This window comes from Schistocerca nitens, chromosome 4, assembly GCF_023898315.1.
Source record: "Schistocerca nitens isolate TAMUIC-IGC-003100 chromosome 4, iqSchNite1.1, whole genome shotgun sequence".
NCBI classification, from domain to species: domain Eukaryota; kingdom Metazoa; phylum Arthropoda; class Insecta; order Orthoptera; family Acrididae; genus Schistocerca; species Schistocerca nitens.
Window position 1 is genome coordinate 549,587,822 of NC_064617.1, and position 14,641 is coordinate 549,602,462.

Consider the following 14,641-nt stretch of genomic DNA (forward strand, 5'->3'; position numbering starts at 1 on the left):
AAGCGTTTACTACAAGCAACTAAAAAATGACTAGATTAGATTTTGCTAATTCACATGGATTGTATTTTACAGCAATGATCTCATTCACAAAATATTTAGAGGTTTAAGAAAATACGAAAAATCAAGGAACCAGGTTATGTATCTACTTTGGGAATAACTCATTTACAAGAACAGATGCCTTATTTAGATTTATAAGTATTTATACAAATTTTAGCCAATTCTTAATTAATGGCCTAATTACTTAGTGAAGCATGTCATTTGGTTGGGGAAATCTAGAGCAACAAAAGTATTTTGGCAAAAGATGGAATCTAACAAGCAGTCTGGCTAAATTTACGATCGAAAATCTAGGGATGTTCGAACTGTAACCTTAACTCTTAAGTTAATTAGTTTCTTCAGAATCGGAATGTTAATCTAAAGACTAGATACCAGCCTTTCAATTGAGTAGTGTCATTGTTGTCAGGTGTGATAGCTAAAAATGTTTTCCCATTATGTACTGTAATAGAATTTTTTTTAATCCCATCAAATATTTATGGGACGTAATTGAGAGGTCAGTTCATGCACAAAATCCTGCATTGCCAACACATAAGCAATTATGGATGGCTTTAAAGGCAGCATGACTCAATATTTCTGCAGGGGACTTCCAATGACATGTTAAATCTTGCCACATCGAGTTGCTGCACTCCACAGGCCAAAAGGATTTTTGACACGATATTAGGAGGTAGCTCATGATAAAGGGCAATGTACTGACAGAGTCAGTCATAGCTGCCCAGCCGAAGCTGCTAAGGATAGAAACTTGAAATTTGAAGAGGGTGTTGACCTTATCCTACCGGCATCAGTGTTTCAAAATTCCACCCCTAAGGGGGTGAAATAAGGGATGAACGGCTTTTTGAAAATATGTCATTATTAAGGCAATTTTGAAGCTAGACCTACAAAAATTGTTTTTAGGTCAGAAATAAAGAAATATGTGACTCAGCAGTTTTGGAAATTTAATCCCTTTAGGGGTGAAATTGTGGATAAAAAAATATTTTGAGAATAATTATTTATTTAAGAACCATCAAAGTATTTTTAAAGTTACACATATGAAAATTGGTATTTGCTTTCTTGGTTGGAAATAAAAAAGTGTGTTTCTTTGTTTTTGGAAATTCTATACCAAAAGTTCTGTGAAGTTATTTAATTATGAAAGCATTTCCAAAGCTAAATATATGAAAATTTTATTTGGCTTCTGTGTTAGAAATAAAAAAAATGTGTTTCGCTGTTTTTGGAATTCATCCAGAAAGGATGTGAAATAGGGGATGAAAATTTTGAAGAAAATATTCCATTATATTCTGTGAAAATTGGTATTCCAGTGCTCAGTTACATATAATGCAATATGTGTCAGTGGATGAAAGTTTGTATAGAAATATCACCACAAGAACACAGAAGGCATGGTGACCAAAAACCTTAGACTCTGTGACAAGAATCACTTTTTTGTCAGAAGTAAATTTGGAAAAGACCATGCTGCAATTGGTGAAAAACATCAAAATTCAATTAAAGGAAAACAAATAATAATAATAATAATAGTAATAATAGTAGTAATAGTAGTAATAATAATAATAATAATAATAATAATAATAATAAGCCCCGTGGAGGCCCGGGAAAAGAATAGGCCTCCGGTATGTTCTGCCAGTCGTAAAAGGCGACGAAAAGAACAAACCACTAATAGGGCTAACCCCCCTTTTAGTGTGATTACTTGGTTCAGGACAGAACTAAAGAAGCCTCGGACAAGTGCCGTCATGGTCAGGGACGACGCTTGAACCCTATGCCCGCCCACAATGGTAACGACACTGCTAGCCAACTGGAAAATGATTTAAATCCAAATAGAGGTGTTTTGCAGGATATGCTTCCTGCAACCACCCTAGAAGGAAAACAAAGACAGAGGATGAGATGGTCAGATGAAGTTAATCGACACCTCATGTTCTGTTATTACCAAGCAACAAACCTAGGAACCAACACAACTGGATACAGATCACAAGTACACACAACATTTATTACCAGATACCCAGAATTAAAATTTTTAACAGAACAACGACTAGCTGATCAGATCCGTGTAATAATAAAAAATAACAGGATACCCCAGTCAGAATTAGAAAACATCAAACAACAAGTACAACAAATACTAGAACAAAATAATGTGCAATCAGAAGAAGAAGAAGAAGAAAATACAGTAATGGACTCAAACATCCCAGAGCAAACAAACAAAGAACAACACACATCAATTAAACAATCAGAGGAAAACGACATCTTAAGACAGCCACCAGAACAAGCACAAATAGAACACGAAGTGACACACATGTTAGATATAGAAGAGAAATTTCAGCTGACATATATAGAATACAAAGACACAAATACAGACATTAGACCATTCTTGCATAGACCACCAAATAACCCACAAGTCGAAACAACAATAACAACTATCAACACAATCATACACAACAAAATAAATGAAAATACAACAATGGAAGAGTTACAACTACTGGTTTATGTAGGAGCACTCACTACACTAAATATACACACTAGGCAGAGATCAGAACCAACCAACACACAGAAGAAACCCACAAAACCAGCATGGCAACACAGGCTACAGATCAGAATAGAAAAACTGAGAAAAGACATCGGACAGCTAACACAATTTATAAGAAATGAAATATCAGACAAAAAACGAAAAAGGTTAGGTAAAATCTCACAACAAGAAGCAATGGAGCAATTAGATGAAAAGAAGCAGAAGTTACAAGCATTGGCCAAACGACTTAGAAGATACAAAAAAAGTGAAAATAGAAGGAAACAAAACCAAACATTCAACACAAACCAAAAGAAATTTTACCAAACAATAGATAACACACACATAAAAATAGACAATCCACCAAACATAAGAGACATAGAACACTTCTGGAGCAACATATGGTCAAACCCGGTACAACATAACAGGCATGCACGGTGGATACAAGCAGAAACAGACTCATACAAGATGATACCACAAATGCCTGAAGTGATAATTTTGCAACATGAAGTCACCCGAGCAATTAATTCTACGCACAATTGGAAAGCCCCTGGAAATGATAAAATAGCAAATTTCTGGCTAAAGAAGTTCACCTCAACACATTCACATCTAACTAAATTATTTAACAGTTACATTGCAGACCCATACACATTCCCTGATACACTTACACATGGAATAACCTATCTGAAACCTAAAGATCAAGCAGACACAGCAAACCCAGCTAAATATCGCCCCATAACATGCCTACCAACAATCTACAAAATATTAACTTCAGTCATTACACAGAAATTAATGACACATACAACACAGAACAAAATTATAAATGAAGAACAAAAAGGCTGTTGCAAAGGAGCACGAGGATGTAAAGGGCAACTGATAATAGATGCAGAGGTGACATATCAAGCTAAAACTAAACAAAGGTCACTACACTACGCATACATTGATTACCAAAAAGCTTTTGATAGTGTACCCCACTCATGGTTACTACAGATATTGGAAATATACAAAGTAGATCCTAAATTGATGCAGTTCCTAAACATAGTTATGAAAAACTGGAAAACCACACTTAATATCCAAACAAACTCTAATAATATCACATCACAGCCAATACAGATTAAGCGTGGAATATACCAAGGAGACTCATTAAGTCCTTTCTGGTTCTGCCTTGCTCTGAACCCACTATCCAACATGCTAAATAATACAAATTATGGATACAATATTACTGGAACATACCCACACAAAATCACACATTTGCTATACATGGATGATCTAAAACTACTGGCAGCAACCAATCAACAACTCAACCAATTACTAAAGATAACAGAAGGATTCAGCAATGATATAAGTATGGCTTTTGGAACAGACAAATGTAAGAAAAATAGCATAGTCAAGGGAAAACACACTAAACAAGAAGATTACATATTGGATAACCACAGCGACTGCATAGAAGCGATGGAAAAAACGGATGCCTATAAATATCTAGGATACAGACAAAAAATAGGAATAGATAATACAAATATTAAAGAAGAACTAAAAGAAAAATATAGACAAAGACTAACAAAAATACTGAAAACAGAATTGACAGCAAGAAACAAGACCAAAGCTATAAATACTTATGCCGTACCAATATTGACTTACTCATTTGGAGTAGTGAAATGGAGTAACACAGACCTAGAAGCACTCAATACACTTACACGATCACAATGCCATAAATATAGAATACATCACATACATTCAGCAACAGAAAGATTCACATTAAGCAGAAAGGAAGGAGGAAGGGGATTTATCGATATAAAAAACCTACATTATGGACAGGTAGACAATTTAAGAAAATTCTTTCTAGAACGAGCAGAAACTAGCAAAATACACAAAGCAATCACTCATATAAATACATCGGCTACACCACTACAATTTCATAACCACCTCTACAACCCTTTAGACCACATAACATCAACAGATACGAAGAAAGTAAATTGGAAAAAGAAAACACTTCATGGCAAGCACCCGTATCATCTAACACAGCCACACATCGATCAAGACGCATCCAACACATGGCTAAGAAAAGGCAATATATACAGTGAGACAGAAGGATTCATGATTGCAATACAGGATCAAACAATAAACACCAGGTATTACAGCAAGCATATTATTAAAGATCCCAATACCACAAAAGATAAATGCAGACTTTGTAAACAACAAATAGAAACAGTAGATCACATCACAAGCGGATGTACAATACTAGCAAATACAGAATACCCCAGAAGACATGACAATGTCGCAAAAATAATACATCAACAGCTTGCCTTACAACATAAACTTTTAAAACAACAAGTTCCTACATACAAGTATGCGCCACAAAATGTACTGGAGAATGATGAATACAAATTATACTGGAACAGAACCATTATAACAGATAAAACAACACCACATAACAAACCTGACATCATACTCACCAATAAAAAGAAGAAATTAACACAACTAATCGAAATATCCATACCCAATACAACAAATATACAAAAGAAAACAGGAGAAAAAATTGAAAAATACATCCAACTGGCTGAGGAAGTCAAGGACATGTGGCATCAGGATAAAGTTGACATCATACCAATTATAGTATCAACTACAGGAGTCATACCACACAATATCCACCAGTACATCAATGCAATACAGCTACATCCAAACACATATATACAACTACAGAAATCCGTAATTATTGATACATGTTCAATTACCCGAAAGTTCCTAAATGCATTATAACACATACCGTACAGTTAATAGGAAGTGACGCTTGATCAAGGTCCGCGTCACTTTCCATTCTCAACCAGACTTAACGTCTGAGAAAGTAAAGAAATAATAATAATAATATGCCTATAAATACCTAGGATACAGACAAAAAATAGGAATAGATAATACAAATATTAAAGAAGAACTAAAAGAAAAATATAGACAAAGACTAACAAAAATACTGAAAACAGAATTGACAGCAAGAAACGAGACAAAAGCTATAAATACTTATGCTATACCAATATTGACCTACTCATTTGGAGTAGTGAAATGGAGTAACACAGACCTAGAAGCACTCAATACACTTACACGATCACAATGCCACAAATATAGAATACATCACATGCATTCAGCAACAGAAAGATTCACATTAAGCAGAAAGGAAGGAGGAAGGGGATTTATCGATATAAAAAACCTACATTGTGGACAGGTAGACAATTTAAGAAAATTCTTTCTAGAACGAGCAGAAACTAGCAAAATACACAAAGCAATCACTCATATAAATACATCGGCTACACCACTGCAATTTCATAACCACTTCTACAACCCTTTAGATCACATAACATCAACAGATACGAAGAAAGTAAATTGGAAAAAGAAAACACTACATGGCAAGCACCCGTATCATCTAACACAGCCACACATCGATCAAGACGCATCCAACACATGGCTAAGGAAAGTCAATATATACAGTGAGACGGAAGGATTCATGATTGCAATACAGGATCAAACAATAAACACCAGATATTACAGCAAGCATATTATTAAAGATCCCAATACCACAACAGATAAATGCAGACTTTGCAAACAACAAATAGAAACAGTAGATCACATCGCAAGCAGATGTACAATACCAGCAAATACAGAATATCCATGAAGACATGACAATGTAGCAAAAATAATACAACAACTACTTGCCATACAACATAAACTAATAAAACAACACGTTCCCACATACAAGTATGCACCACAAAATGTACTGGAGAATGATGAATACAAATTATACTGGAACAGAACCATTACAACAGATAAAACAACACCACATAACAAACCTAACATCATACTCACCAATAAAAAGAAGAAATTAACACAACTAATCAAAATATCCATACCCATTACAACAAATATACAGAAGAAAACAGGAGAAAAAATTGAAAAATACATCCAACTGGCTGAGGAAGTCAAGGACATGTGGCATCAGGATAAAGTTGACATTATACCAATTATACTATCAACTACAGGAGTCATACAACACAATATCCACCAGTACATCAATGCAATACAGCTACATCCAAACTTATCTATACAATTACAGAAATCTGTAATTATTGATACATGTTCAATTACCCGAAAGTTCCTAAATGCAATGTAACATATACCGTACAGTTAAAAGGAACTCGTGCATGATCAAGGTCCGCGTCACTTTTCATTTTTAACCAGACATAACGTCTGAGACAGGAAAGAGAAATGATGATGATGATGATAATGATAATCTGTGGAGACCGTGCAAGCAGGACAGTGGGTGCTAAGCTAGTACTACATATACTTATGGAAAATCAGAATTGAATAGCAAATCAGCAGAGCTAAAAGTGCGTGTTCTATGTATATTAATGCAAAAACAGTAATCGGCCAGTTACAGAATAAAAGGCAGTTGCAGCATATAAATTGGATTTAACATAAACTTAGAATTAGCCAATTGAAGAAGGCTGAAAATCCATAACACAACCAATAAAACACAACTACTATTATTATGAGGACAGAATAAAATTCATCATCACCACCATCATCATAATCATCATCATCATGAACTATGCAGCATCTTAGATGAGCATTTGTGTGATTAACTTACCTTTGAGGAGGATGAAGTACTTGATTTATTCATTTGTAAGTGGGGTATGCACTTTGCTTTGATTAAAATTTCGTTTTAGTTAACACAGCATACTCAGTTCCTCCAATCAGAGCTCTGTCACCCACCACTGTTGCTAACTTGCCTTAACAGAGCACCAGCTGACTTGAAGTATTAAAGCTGTGCGATTTACATGTGTATTCATTGTTGGACAGTGTCAGGTGTCTATTTAACTGTAACTACATGCAGTAAGCAAGAACGAACTCTGCTCACATTGGCAGTCCACTCTCCGTTTTACGAGCTTTAACCAGTATACTATGAGAAATGCATGGTAAACACTGTGCTGTCTTACAGTATATTTACTCATAACCAATTTCGATCATTGATCATCTCCACAGTGCTGGCACAAAAATGGGCACAAAGTGAAAATTGTGAATATCAACAAAAATTACATTTTCATGAGAATTATTAGTCAGAAAAATTACGTGTACTTACGAAATATATTGTGGCAACTTCACATGTCATATGTGCTATTTAACCAGGAAAGATGCCTTAGCTGACTTGCAAACATCAGAAAACATTACTTCATGCCATAATATTGTCTCAAGCAAACAGAAAACATTGAAAAATGAAACCATGTCTCAGCAGTAAGCGCAAAGCACCAGTGCTCAGGCACAACAATATCCAAGAGGTTAACACACAAGTGTCGATCAAAGAAGCTACAAGCCAGAGTCAGAGAAAAAGGTCAAAGAACAAGTACCAAAACATGGGTATGCTATAGTACAGTCACAGAAAAATACACATGCACTACAGTTACAACAAAGGAATACAATAAAAACAGATATAAATGTATTTGTATTCCTATTTTTCTTTTTCACTTCATTTCAGTAAAGTACATTAAGTATTACAATAGCCACATGATGCTAACCATTTGGTGAAAACCATCACAGCAAAAATATACTTAGTCATCTACAATAATATGCAATAAAACACACATGTGGTGCTATTGCAATGTCTCGTGATAAAAGCTAACTCACCATTAAGTAAGACCTACATCATATGAAACTGTACATAGGTATGCAATGCTGAAAAAAATATATTAGGCAATCCAGCTACCATAAATCATTAAAACTGGCAGCAGCCAGAGGTTTGAGGATACAAATAGTATAACAAAATGAGGAGCTGCAGACAGTATTATGTCGTATAATAATCACATGATACTGTTAAAAAATTGAAGCCAAAGATTTGGTGAGAACAACACCATAATAAAAAATGTGCATAGATAAGTAATGTTAAAACACTGAGAAACAATAACCACTAAAATCAGAGAGCATGAAAACCAAACAGTAACCAAAATAATTCCAATGTCAAGTCCATATCAGAAGTTCAGGATTAAAAGTAGTGTAACCAATTGAGATATCAAGACTAAAATCAGTTACAATAGTGTCATACAGAAACTGTAATTATTCATGTATTACATGTGTGCAGTTCAGAAACCATTAAGTAAAAGTGTGAGGTCGCTCAACCAGGTATCTATAGAGCTTTTCAGAGAAAGCTTAAGAAATGTTAATTGGGGAGCTGTATATAATGAGCCAAATGCTAATGATAAATGCAACATATTTCTTGATAAATTTATATCCCTTTTTGAACATTGTTTCCCAAAGAAAATTACTAAATGCAGCACCACACACTTTTCAAAGAAACCTTGGATTACTGCAGGCATTAAAGTGTCTTTAGAAAGGAAAAGAAAACTCTAAGACAGCAAGAACTAGTAAAGAGCCAGTAGTAGTTTTACACTATAAAAATTATTGTAACATACTGAGAAAAGTTGTAAGGAAATCAATAAAGACGTATGTTAGAGAAGAAATAAACAACGCCAGCAATAAAATAAAATCAGTATGAAATGTTGTTAGGAGGGATACAGGAAAAGTAACCATTGGGGTAGGTAGTATTACTATAAAAGAGAACAAGACCATTCTAACGAACAGTACACAAGTAGCTAATGTATTCAACAACCATTTTTTAATTGTAGGAGAAGAAATTGGTGAGAACAGTTCAAAAGAAAAAGCCAGGCAGTACATGGAAGAGTCTGTTTTGAAAAAATTTAGTCAGATTAACTTTCACCTAACAACCTCCTGTGAAATAACTAAAATTATTACATCTTTGAAAAATAAATGTTCTGTTGGAGTAGATGACATCTCTAATAAGTTATTAAAACAATGTGGAGCAATTACAGCTGATGTTCTGAGTCACATATGTAATGCATCACTAACTCAAGGTATTTTCCCAGACAGGTTAAAATATGCCATTGTTGGGCCTCTCTACAAAATGGGGGACACCACAGTTGTCGATAATTATCGGCCAGTATGCTTGCTTACAGCATTTTCAAATATCTTCGAGAGAGTAATGTACTCAAGAATGGTTAACCATCTCAACAGTAATGGGATACTTAGTAAATCACAGTTCGGATTTCAAAAACGCTGTTCCACAGAGAGAGCAATATACAATTTCACTGTCCACATAATACTCTTTAAATAGTAAAATGTTACCAATAGGAATTTTCTGTGACTTGTCCAAAGCATTTGTTTGTGTGAACCATGACATTGTTACAGAAATTACAATAGCATATGAATGGTTTGTCATACCTACAGAACAGGAAGCAAAAAGTTTCCTTATATGGGTCAAGTGATTTAAATAAGTTTGCCACTTCATCTTACTTGGGTGAAATGACATTAGGTGTTCCACAGGTTTCAATCATGTGTCCCCTTCTGTTCTTGATATATGTGAACGGCCTCCCTTCCTATCTGAAACAGGAAGCTGAAATGACACTGTTTGCTGATGATACAAGCATCATTATTAATCCAGTAAAAGAAACTCTAATTGAAAATGATACAAATAAGGTCTTTGGATAAGTCATTAATTGGTTTTGTGCAAATGGGCTTGCTCTAAACTCTGAAAAACCACAGTACATCCAATTTTCTGCTGTAAAAAGTACAGTTCCTTCAATAAATATAACACATAAACAGAAGTCAGTAGACGGGGTAGAGCATATTAAGTTTTTGGGTGTACATATAGATGAGAATCTTAATTGGAAAATTCATATTTTGGATCTTCTAAAGCGACTAGGTTCAGCAACTTTTGCAATCAGAATTATTGCCAATTTTGAGGATATAGAAATTAGTATGCTAACATACTTTGCATACTTGCACTCTCTGGTGTCAAACAGAACAATATATTGGGGTAACTTGACATTTAAACAAAAAGTATTCACTGCCCAAAAGAATGTCGTTAGAATAATGTTTGGGGTTCATAGTTGCACATCTTGTAGGCGCACGCACACGCACACGCACGCACGTGCGCGCACGCGCATGCGTGCGCCTTATGATAGGTCATGGAGACATAGAGCAAATTTTACTCAGATTGCTCTACACTCCCCCCTCCCTGTTATCTCTTTTTAAACTCTTTTACTTCACAGCTGGCTTATTGGTATATGATAAGAGATGGATGTGTTTTGTGATAGTTAGTCATTGTCAGATTCCATGTTCAGATGACTGGTAAGTTAGTTTAATAAAGTTGTTTAGCGATGGACAGTAGTGTCACACATGTTGTAATACATGAATAATTACAGTTTCTGTAGGACACTCCGAGAAGCGATTTTAGCCTTGGTGTTTCAGTTGGTTACACTATGTTTAATCCTCGACTTCTGATATGTACTTGACACTGGAATTGTTTTAGTTGCTGTTTGGTTTTTATGCTCTCTGCTTTTAGTGGTTACTGATTCTCATTGTGTTTTAACATTATATATCTATGCAAATTTTGTGCAGTATGCAGCTTCTCATTTTGTTAACACTATTTGTATCCTCAGACCTCTGGCTGCTGCCAGTTTGAATGATTTGTGGTAGCTGTATTGCCTAATATAATTTTTTGCAACATTGTATACATATGTAGAATTTTACATGATATAGGTCATACTTAATGGTCAGTTAGTTTTTAACCATGTGTGGCATTGCAATAGCATCACGTGTCTGTTTTATTGCATATTATTGTATGCGACAATGTATAATTACCTGCTATTGTTTTGAAATAAAGTGAAAAAAGAAAAATAGGATTAAAAAGTACATTTATATCTGTTTTTATTGTTTTCCTTTTATTATAATTGTAGTGCATGTATATTTTTCTGTGACTATAGTATAGTGTACATGTTTTGGTACTTGCTCTTCGACTCTGGCTTGTAGCTTCTTTGATCAACACTTGTGTGTTGACCTACTGCATATTGTGCCCGAGCACTGGTGCTTTGCACTTACTGCTGCCACATGGTTTCATTTTTCAATGTTTTCTGTTTGCTTGAGCCGGTATTATGGCATGAAGTGTCGTTTTCTGATGTTTTCAAGTCAGCTATGGCACCTTACCTGGATAAATAGCATGTGTGACATGGAAGTTGTCACATTATTTTTTATTAGTGCACATCATGTTCATAAGTAATTTTTCTGACTAATAATTCTCATGAAAATGTAATTTGTGTTGATATTCACAGTTCTCACTTTGTTCCCATTTTCGTGCCAGCACTGTGAAGATCAACGATTGAAACTGGTTGTGAATAAATGTATTGTAAGGCAACACAGTGTTTACCATGCGTTTCTCGGAGTATATCAATGCTGATGACAGTTGCCGGAAAAAAAAAATTTAACCGATACACAGCTAACAACCAGTGGAGCAGCACTGTAGCAGTACATGACAAATGTCAAATAAGTTGTTTTAATGAGCGTGTTGCAGATAAATGGCAGCAGAACTATGTGATTGGCTAACGGCCCTCCCCCCCCCCTAACTCCACCCCCTCCCCCCAAAATAAATTCATTGTCTCTAACATGTAAATAATGTTTTAATTTAGTTTATAATGTGGCATGTAAAAGTAGTTTCTAAAACCTGTTTCTTTGTTTCATGTTCTTTGGTTCATACCTTGAAGGTTTTGTCACACAATAGTGTAGGGAAAGTGATGAGATGCAAGAATGTTGTGGCATATCCAGTTGCACTCTACTATCAAGGTTCTTTGCATGCAACAGGTACATGTAACGTTCAGTGCTAGAAAGATTTGTGCAAGAGGTTAATAGCCAAGGAGCACTTAAATCATACACATCACAAAAAACATGAAAAACTTGACAGCAATGTGCAGTTACGCATCTTACTGTTAATCCACCCCCTACTGGCCACTATCGCCATCCTTTTCTCTCTCCCAGCCACCCAAAGAGCAACCATGCAATGTCCTTGAAGTAGGCTTCTTAGACAATTTTTTATTTAATTCCCAAATTGTTCTCTTTCTTAAAACCATTTGTTATCTTTCCAGATTAAGTAAGTATCCACTAGTTATGAAAACTGGCAATTGTGCCTCCTTACGTTCTGTGTCTGTTGGTTAATGCCCACAAGTATCTGTTCTATCTTCATTTGGTTTTAATTGCATTTAGTGTGCCTATATATCAAATAGCTTCTGTTTTAAATTCTTACCCACTGTTTTGAATTGTATTTTAGAAATCTATGCTCTTCCCTTCACTTACTTTCCTTTACTACTGTACTAGTTCTGCCATAGATAATTTCACATTCTCCATTGCATATCACTAGTAATATAGTTTTCATGGCTTTTTCTGAAATGACAGATAAATCTTAATCCTACTGCCTTTTCTGCCAGTCTTTCATTTATATTTCATTTTTATTTGTTTGTGTAGTTCCGTGTTCACTATTCAGATGTTCAAAATGCAGTCTTTCAAAAAATTAGTTGCATTATTACTTCTGTACAGTTTTTGTCAGCTGTAATTTTGTATCAAACAACTTAAAAACTCTTCCTCTCTAAGTAATTTATAAAGATGATGATCTTTTTTGTTATTGCAGGAAAAGAAACTTTTTCCATTTTTTGACTCTGCGTACCAAGGCTTTGCTTCTGGAGATCCTGATAAAGATGCTTGGGCTGTTCGTTACTTTGCTCAACAAGGCTTTGAACTTGTGTGTGCCCAATCATTTGCCAAAAATTTTGGCCTGTATAGTGAGTATAAAGTATACGTTTGTTTTTAATTCACATTGAATGGTATTGCTTGTATTTAAAATTTTGAACTTTTAAATTAAAAATCAGTTTTTGTCATGTACTACTTCTTGATTATTGAGTTTCTTTTAGTTCATTTGTTTGCCATGCATCTACTTATTTTTTCATTTTGTCTGTTGATCTGTGGTTATTTGTCACATCAGTGTGTGCACACATTATTTGCTAAGTATGGTGGATTTTGTTTTTTGTTTGAAGTGTTGCATGTGTATGTATCTTTGAAGTATGTGTTGCTTATTGATTGAGCTACCATCATTGAGAACAAGAGAAGCATTTAACCTAAATGTCAATAGCAAGACATTTGTTGTTGTTGTTGTTCATCACACATTTTTGGCATTTTCTGTATTTGTCGTCAGTTTTGAACTATGAGTTGCCCTTTGTTTCTCAACACGCAGTTTTCCCTAGTCTATATCTTTTTGCCTAGTTCTCCTTTTGTACATTACTTATCTTAAATATTCCAGTCATGATTTTGTTACTAAGTCCTGCATCTTGTGTTGGTGTGTTGTTTGCGAGATGCATTGCCGTTTGTCCACATGAAACCACTTCATTGTACTGTTGTTTTCCCTTCAAATTGTGTGTTGTCGTGGATTATTTATTGATTCTTCACTGATTTTGTTCACAACCTTTCCAGCAAACCTCAACCTCCTCTCATTGCACACAGACCCAGTCTCTCCCATCTACTCAATCTCCCACTTCCAGCTCCACTCCCCCAAAAACCTCAAAATTCCAATCAACACAATCTGGAACCACAACACCCTAATTCGGTAGTTAACCTTTCCTCCAAACCTCTCTCCCAATCTGAAACCTCTGCCCTATCCAAAGGCCTCACCTTCAGCCCCACTCCCAGATTCAGCCAAACAGCCCTTGTCAAAGATTTACTGTTCTACACCCGTACTCTCTGCTGGAAATATCACTTTGCCACGAAGAAAAAGGATCCTAATCCTACTCCTAATGGTCCAACTCCCCAAGACACTATCCAAATTGAACCCTGCCTGGAACAGTTCCGTCCTCCGTCACGATGGGACCCACCTCCTCTTCCTCAAAATCACCCTCTCCAAACTTTCCAGGAATTTCTGACCCCCAGCCTTGCCTCTCAATCCTTCTCAAAAAATCTTAATCCTACTCCCAACATCACCACTGCTGAAGCCCAGGCTATCCGTGATCTGAAGGCTGACCAATCCATCGTCATTCTTCCGGCGGACAAGGGTTCCACGAGCGTGGTACTTGATCGTCGGGAGTATGTGGCTGAGGGACTGTGTCAGCTATCAGACAACACTACCTACAAAGTTTGCCAAGGTAATCCCATTCCTGATGTCCAGGCGGAGCTTCAAGGAATCCTCAGAACCTTAGGCCCCCTACAAAACCTTTCACCTGACTCCATCAACCTCCT

The 14,641-nt window shown here is 35.6% G+C and overlaps 1 protein-coding gene across 1 annotated transcript in view; it reads left to right on the forward strand.

Annotated features, from left to right (window-relative positions):
• The window catches only part of LOC126251389 (aspartate aminotransferase, cytoplasmic), a 69,300-nt gene that overhangs the window by 22,589 nt on the left and 32,070 nt on the right, over positions 1-14,641 (forward strand). Inside the window, exon 5 of the mRNA XM_049951783.1 lies at positions 13,047-13,197. Coding sequence (XP_049807740.1) covers positions 13,047-13,197 — 151 coding nt within the window. The remainder of the gene's footprint in view (positions 1-13,046; positions 13,198-14,641) is intronic.